The sequence below is a fragment of the Protopterus annectens genome, chromosome 7.part1 (genome assembly GCF_019279795.1).
Source record: "Protopterus annectens isolate FY-2018-M chromosome 7.part1, PAN1.0, whole genome shotgun sequence".
Classification (NCBI taxonomy): domain Eukaryota; kingdom Metazoa; phylum Chordata; order Ceratodontiformes; family Protopteridae; genus Protopterus; species Protopterus annectens.
Window position 1 is genome coordinate 103044460 of NC_056740.1, and position 8555 is coordinate 103053014.

Here is an 8555-nt window from a genome sequence, read left to right on the forward strand (position 1 = left end):
GTATATAAGCAAAGTAAATTGTTAGCTGATTAATTATTTCCTCCTCTGCGAGAAACAATACAATGGCAAGGTGTAGTCTTTTTAAGTTATGATTCTATTGGAATGTATGTTTTCTGCACTCTTATTGTTTTATTTAGCATTGATGGCACTACCACGACACCTATACTTAGTGAAATATTGTATCAAGACCCCTGGTCAATGAAAATCTCTCTAGATTGCTTGCCACATTTGCAATGTATTATTTCAAACTATTGAAGGAAAATTAATTTTCAACATTTCTTGTTCATACGTTGTCAAGGAATTTATATTTCCAGTTAGAAGTAAAAATGCAAGACATCCTTTTCTTTATTGTTTGCATTCTGTAGGGGAATCCATCATTGTATTGAAAACTAAATAACATTTTTTTCCTTTTACCAGAGAACAGAAGGGGTACTTCTAGGAGTTGTTGGTACAGATGTTCCAGTTAAAGAACTTTTGAAGGCTATTCCAAAATATAAGGTACAGTAATATATATAAACTGACATTTAAAAATAATTGTGAAGTCTCTCACCACTTGGACAGACCTGCATTGTTTTCGTTCATATCACAGAAATTTTCTTTTATTAATGAATATTCTTGTCTGGAAAGTGAATGTATTTACAGAGAAATGTTTTATTTATTACATCACAATATCAATGCAGATAACTTTAGAGTCTGAATGAGATTTTATTTTCTTAATAAGGTGCCAAACTTATGCTAATTTTTAAGTAATGTATAAGTCATAACAGTTTATGTTTTGACATTCATAAAGACTTTGTCAGATGCAAGGGAGTTTGTGCTTACTATAAGTTTAAATATGGCACTTAATAATTCAAAACCATGATATCTCTGACAGTTGTAATATTATTTCCTTGGGCCTTACCCTCTGCCTGCAAGCAGGGTGATATGTAGATGCCTTCATCACTGATTCAAATGTCTTCTAAAACAATGATATCATGACAATACCAGCACTAGGAGGCCATATACAGAAGAAACTTGGTAATAAGCTCATGTACAGCTTGGCTTTGCATACCTTACCATTTCAAATGAGGTGTTTGTAATACTTATCTTTATATTCTGGAAGTGGAGGATATTGACATGTGCTGTGGTGTTGCTTGCATGAATTCGTGGCAGTGGCTCCTGTAATATTTGACAAGTTCTCCACACTATTGGTCTGTTGAGGGTGGCACATGCATATCAGCTGTTATGCTGCCTGTGTGCTCAATGGAGATGTCATTGTGCACAGATCTGTTGTACAAGGAGGTACTGTTTGTAGTGCCAGTAAAAAGATGACTACTGAGTCATTTAAAAGTAGGACTGCATGGGAAAGTCTGTGATGTGATACCTTGTGCTACAGTGGAATTGTTTGCTTTATAGTAGTAAAAAATAGGTATACTGCATTGAAAAGAATAGTCAGTGGTGATGTCATTAAGACAGTAGAAACCTATGCCATCCCACGGTTCCTTCTTTTTTCTGCTTTTGTTTTTGTTGTTTAACATCTTTATTAAATTATCAATTCAAATATATGCACACATACATAACTGCGGTGGTGGTGCTATGGTAGTGTTTTCGCCTCACAGTAAGACGTTGTCCTGCTCGATTCTCAGTTAGAACGTCTTCTGTGTGGAGACATGCGTGAATGGGAGTACCTTCATTGAAGGTTGTGCATCAGGGCCAGCAACTCGGCACGTAAAAATCTACTGCCAGTCATTAGCGGACCGGAGTTCCACTGTGGCGACCCCTAATCGGGAAAAGTCAAAAGACACAACATATATGCACACATACATTAACAGAAAAGAAAAGAAAACAAAACAAACCATATTAACATTTTTCAAATCCATGCATTATATATTACATATAGGTTCATAAGTGTGTACTAGGCTAATGGCCCTGGAGCCTTTACAAGCCTAGCCCATAGAAGTGCCCTGGCATCATGCTGCCTGATGTTAGCTCCCAGTACCTCTATCAAGTAGAGCTACTGGACTGATCCCTGGGATGAATCTTCGTTTCCCATCCACTAGTCAAGATTTGTCTTGAAGAGGGCCAGTGAGGTGCTCTGCTTGACATGTATGGGAAGTCTATTCCAGAGCATGGGCAGTCTCTGGGTTATGAACCTATCCCTCCAGCATGTTCTGTTGATTGTGGTAATGAGGTTGAGGTCTCTGGAGTTTGTGATGCGGAGGTATTGGGATTTCTTTAGATGTAGCATTTCTAACAGAGCTGGGTCAGACCTGGCTTTGTACGTCAAGCAGAGATCGCCTGTTAGTAGATGATATGAGACAGAGAATAGCTGGAGTTTTTTAACTCTGTTCATGTAGGACATGTGTTTAAGGCCTAGGATCCTTTTTGTGAGATACTTTTGTGGCGTTTCCAGCTGTTGCATGTGTCTAGTGAGGTACATGCCAAATGGGGCATTATACTCAATAATTGGCCTAATGAGGGAAGAGTAGAGTGAGATGATGACATCTTTCTTCCTGGGTGCAAAACCCTTGATAATGAGATGTGTCACATAGAAGGACTTTCTGAACACAGTGGCAATGTGGTGGTCGAGGGAGAGGTTGCTGTCAACCTGGGACCCTAGTTCTCTTATAATGCCTTCTGCATTTGGTGGTCTCCTGTCGATGTGGTAATTAGTGGGAACTGAGTTTTTCCCAAAGGATATATGTTTTCTTTCTCTTTAACAGCTATTATTAGCTCCAAAATTGCATAAATTGCTCAATTCATACTTGTTTCTTTAAGTATCCTTGCCATGGTCCATATTACTGCAGTCATATAATGAAATCCTCATGCACTAGACTACAACAATCACTACAAGCCATCACTTTACAACTCTGAACTAATTACCTACACAACAAACGTGCATCACCGTACAGTAAACAGCCCATGTGTCACTTATATCTTAGCATTCACTGTATTTCTGATGCACCTTATTTGTGGCTTACAATAAAGTGCAACCTAACAGGAGTTTGAGGTTCATTTCACACTATCCATTGCACAGAAATTTCTCTAGTAATGATCCACTTCTACTCTCTACCTGCTTTCCCCATTTCCATTCAGTTTACATCCTCCCTGATCTTCACCCACTCTAAGTTGTTCTGATTCTGCAGAGAGATAAACAGGTGAAGTGCACCCATTACAACACAGGATTACTATTACATCACTCAGGTTTAGTGAGTACTAGGCTAACTACCCTTGCAGCCTGTTTTACGTCTAGCAAATTATCCCAGTTGGTGCTTCAAAATTAGCCTATTCCATAGGAGTTTGGATTTACCTAACCCTTTCCCATATCTAAGTTTATATATTGCTCTAGTGATAATTACTAGATCAAAAATAGATAAGACCTATGCTTTGAGATGAAGCATTTAGGAGCTGCCTCTGTCCATTAGTAGTTGGGGGGGGTCCTGGGATAAATTTCCTGTTTTCCATCCATTGGTTATGTTACACGTGAATGTAGTCAGAGATCAGCTTTGTTTTACATATACGGGTGGTCTGTTCCAGAGCAATGATATCCTCTGTGAGATGTACCTGTTTCTCCATACCATTCCTGTTAATGTTGCAAAATAGGTTTAGGTCCCTAGCTTTAGTATTTTTGACACCACCTGACTTGCAGATATGATGTAAGTCCATCAGTAATGGGTCAGAATAAGCCTTGCATGCCAGACACAAGTCACCTGTTAGGAATCTGTAAGAGACAGAATATAGTAATAGGGCTTGATGTGATCCATGTAGGACATACTGTTTTCCTCTTATCCTTTTGGTAATGTATCTCCTCAAAGACATACTGTAGCTGTTGCATGTGCCTAGAGAGATAGATACCAAAAGGGGTATTGCATTGCACTCAGTGGGTCTACTTTAATTAAACGAAAGCAGAATCCATCAAATACGAATCCGTCGACACATAAACAGAAAAACGTGGAAACGTCAAATGCACTAAATAGCGAAATCAGAAATGTCGAATTGTCATAGTTGGCCCATCTGCGGTATAGCTCCGTAAGGTAAGTGTGTGATAGTTATGGACCTTAGGGTTAGAGAGGGGTTAAAGGTAGTGCGTAGATAGTTGTGTATGTGGGGTTTAGTGTAGGGTTACAGGTGGGGTTTTGGTGCTTTAATTTTGGGTTAGCAGTAGGGTTTTGGTTAGTGTATGTATGTGTTTTTTGTTGTTGTTGTGTTTGCATAGGTAGTATGTTACGGGCGGCGGGGTTGGCCGACTATTGCGGTTTCGATGTTTAAATTTCGTGGTTTTGTGTGTTCAGCGTTATCACATTTTGCTGTTTATGTGTCAATGGATTTGTATTTGACGGATTCCGCTTTTGTTTTAATTAAAGTAGACCCCACTCAACTATTGGTCTAATAAAGGCTGAGTAAAGCAGGACAATGAAATCCCTGAATCTAAAAGCAATCCCATTGTTTATGTAATGTGCAATATAGAATGAATGGCTGGCTGTACCACTATTGACACATGCTGGTCAAAAATTAGGTCACTGTCCACATAAGCTCCTGAACTCCAAGCTACTTCATCCACTGTTATGGGTGTGTTGTGAATATGGTAGTTCCCAGGGGAAGCTGACTTTCCAACGGGGATGATAATGTATTCTTGGCATTTTACTTTAGTCTTTGAGTCTGACACCAGTTAATTGTTTGGGTCAATCCTCCCTGTAGGATGGTTGAATCTTTTGGGATTTTACCACAGCTCATATCTGGCAATCATTTGCAAATATAGTTATCCAGAGCCGTCTGGTATTGGCTTTTATTTCTGAGAAGTAAATAAAGAAGAGAAGATTCCCAGCACCAAACCCTGGGAGACTTCACTGGTGGTTGGTCTTTTTGTGGAGGTAGCTTCCCTATTTTGAGCTTCTGCTTCACATCTGTGAACAAGCTGGCACTCCAGCTGGTGACAAATGGATTTATTCATAGATTGTTGCTCTTTTTACTATGAGTGAGAGGTGGAGTGTGTCAAAAGCCTTGGGTAGGTTGAGATAGGCAATGTGTGCTATTTTACCTTTGTCCATTTCTTTTGCGACTTTTTCAGAAAAGTTTACCAGGTTGAATAAGCATGACCTGTCGTTGATGAACAGAAACTGAGATGAGTCCAATGTTTGGAGGTTCTTTATGTCCTTAATAATTAACTACATGATGATTCTTTCCATGGCTTTTCTTATGAGGTTGATCAGACGTATAGGTCTGTGGTGGAAGGTCCTCCATTTTGCAGGGGAGTAACTGTTGCTTTTCCCCATTCACTTGGTACAAAACCTGTATGGAGGCTAAGGTTGAACAGTGCTATTAGGGGTGTGGCTAATTCTTGCTTTGTGCTATTCAAGATGCATCCTGGGATACTACAGGATCTGTTGACACGGTATTTTTTGCTTTTGATAGTGCTTTCAGGGTTTGGTCTTGTGTGATTACTAGTGGTAAGTCAGTTTTAATTTTTTATGTGTGAGCCATACTGAGGGAGAGAGGGATAATGTTTGAGCTGAATTTATCAGCCAGTATGTTAAGTATATCTTCAGCTACGGTGGAGATAACAAGATTTATAATCAGATCAGTGCAGTCTTGTTCCTATAACTACAATCATGACTAAAATGGCTTTGCAATTGTCCTTTGCTTGGTTCATAGGTGTGTACTAGGCTAATGGCATGGGGCCTTTACAAGCCTAGCCATAGGATTACCCTGGCATAGTGCCACCTGACCTTAGTTCCCAGTGTCTCTGTCGAGTAGAGCCACTGGAGTAATCCCTGGGGTGAATTCTCTTTTTCCCATCCACTCATCTAGATTTCTCTTGAAGAGGGTCAGTGAGGTGCTCTGCTTGACATGTATGGGAAGTCTGCTCCATAGCATGGGCAGTCTCTGGGTTATGAACCTGTCCCTCCAGCATGTTCTGTTAATTGTGGCAATGAAGTTGAGGTCTCTGGAGTGTGTGGTACGGAGGGATTGGGATTTCTTTAGCTGTAGCATTTCTAACAGAGCTGGGTCAGACATGGCTTTGTAAGTCAAGCAGAGATCGCCTCTAAGCAGGAGATATGAGACAAAGAATAGTTGGAGTTTTTTGAGTCTGTCCATATAGGACACGTGTTTAAGGCCTAGGATCCTCTTTGTGAGGTACTTTTGTGGCCTCTCCAGTTGTTGCAGGTGTCTAGTGAGGTAGATGGCAAATGGGGCATTGTACTCGATGATTGGCCTAATGAGGGAAGAGTAGAGGGAGACAATGACCTCTTTCTTCCTGCATGCAAAACCCTTAGTAATGAGATGTGCCACATTAGAAGGACTTTCTGACTGCAGTGGCAATGTGGTGGTTGAAGGAGAGGTTTCTGTCAACCTGTGTTCCCAGATCTCTTATAACACCTTCTGTGTTCACTGGACTCCCATTGATGTGGTAATTCATGGGAATCGGATTTTTTCCCAAAGGGGAGGATGACACATTTTTTGGTGTTAAGCTTAAGGCCATGGTTCTGACACCAGTCGTTGGTCTCAGTGAGGCCATTCGGTAGGATGTCAACATCACTTGAGTTAATAATAGCTCCCATATTGCAATCATCTGTGAACTTTGTCAGCTAGAGTCCCTTTGTATTGGCCTGGACTTCTGAGAAATAGATGCTGAACAGGAGAGGACCCAGGACCGATCCCTGTGGGATTCCACTCGTGACTGGTCGGCAGTCTGACTTGGAGTCCACTACTTTTGCACAGTGTGTTCTATCTGTGAGCCAATTTGCAACCCACCTAGTGATGTAGAGGTTGATGCCTAGCTTGGTGAGCTTATCAATAATTCCTGAGTGAGGAATGGTATCAAAGGCCTTGGCCAGATCAAGGTAGGCTGTATGCACTGCCTTACCTTCATCCACAGCCTTGGTGACTGACTCAGAGAAGTCAACCTGGTTGAGCAAGTATGATCACCCTTTCACAAAGCCAAATTGCATGGGGTCTAGAGTTTGGAGGTTTCCTATATCTTTGTTAATCAGGTCCATGATGATGCACTCCATAGCTTTGCATATCAGACTTGTCAGGCTAATGGGGTGATAATTCCCAGTGTCTGTATTTGCTCCCCCTTTATGGAGAGAGGTGACTGTAGCAGTGCACCATTAAGTAGGGACAAAGCCTGAGGTGAGGCTATGACTGAACAGGCCATACAGATGCTGCAATATCTACAAACTGTTTTCACATGATACTGTGCTTTATCATATTGTATTCACAACCTTTGCTTCTTTCTGCTAGTTACCATATCTTCTCTGGTTGGCCAAGTTGTCATTACTTTCCCTTCCTTAAGCATGCTTCCTTGTTATAACTTACTGCTAAAGTAATCCCATTCCTTAAACATATTATGCATCATCTTCCATACTGCCAAAATCAGGACCCGTTCTTTCCATAATCCATAATGTATATTCCAAACCTGCAGTATAAATAAATACATCCCATATAACTTTGGTCCAGTCAGGCAAAATTTAAAATTACTCTCCAGCTCTATGTATGCACTAAACCAGGACAACACTCAGGACCCTGAATGGAAATATTCTAGTGAGGCAGCATTTGGCATACATGGCTGGTCAAAGTGTTTTGTAAAAAAAAAAAAAAAAAAAAAATCATTGTTTATTTCTGCCATTATGTACCATATACATCAATTTTTTCTGAAAACTGGTTTCATCTACATATTAGTGATTTTGAAATCCTTTGCAAGAGAGTATAACCTATTCAGGTATGATTGACTGAAGCACTTTACACTGTTTCCAATATGACCTTGCACATCTCACCATATTAATATACGTGATGACTACAATGATAATTTTCTAAAACATAGTGCAAATCTTTACAATAAATATCACAAAATCTGATATCATGGGTCATATAAGAGCACCAAAACATATCAGGTCTCAAGCTGAAGCATCATAAGAAACATGGAAATGACCTCAAACTATGGTCACATTAATTTCACACACCCACACCTACACGCATGTCACCTGTCACAGCTATCTGCCTGGCAATAATTGATAACATTATGCAACGGTATGGAGCACAAAGACACACAGCTGTGCAAAAGGACACTTTTTGGGTTATTAAACTCACTGCAGGCAAATCATTCTAAAACTATTGTTTTTGTGGGGATGGCAGACAAACACATACATACACAGCTCTAAGGCATATTTAGAGAGCATTATAGAGAAACTATGGGGCACAGCAATAGGAAATAGTAATTTGGCACTTAATACTTTACTTTGTGTACTGAATTATTTGCAGGCATTGTCTGGAGAGTTGGCAAAAACATATGTAAATGTAAAAGAGCAGCTGCCTGCAGACTTTGGCCACCTACTTGATACTCAAGAAGTGGTAGCATAATCTTTCTAGCTTACTGGACAATGTACTACTTTTAGTGGTTCAGTTGAATTTTAAAGTTAAAATGTAGAAGTAATGAAATGCTTTGCCTAAGAAAGTTTGTGGGTGGAGGAGGGCTGGTATTCTGACAAAGTAAGCAATTTAGTCACTATTGCTTTATAAGTTCACTTTTGCTGGTGATTATTTTAATAAACTCACAGTAGGAAAACTGATTTTTT

General features: G+C 39.9%; 1 protein-coding gene across 1 annotated transcript in view; it reads left to right on the forward strand.

Annotated features, from left to right (window-relative positions):
• CACNA2D3 (calcium voltage-gated channel auxiliary subunit alpha2delta 3) overlaps positions 1–8555 on the forward strand; it is a 2619084-nt gene that overhangs the window by 852421 nt on the left and 1758108 nt on the right. The window contains exon 8 of the mRNA XM_044078472.1: positions 418–498. Within this exon, the coding sequence (XP_043934407.1) occupies positions 418–498 (81 nt within the window). The remainder of the gene's footprint in view (positions 1–417; positions 499–8555) is intronic.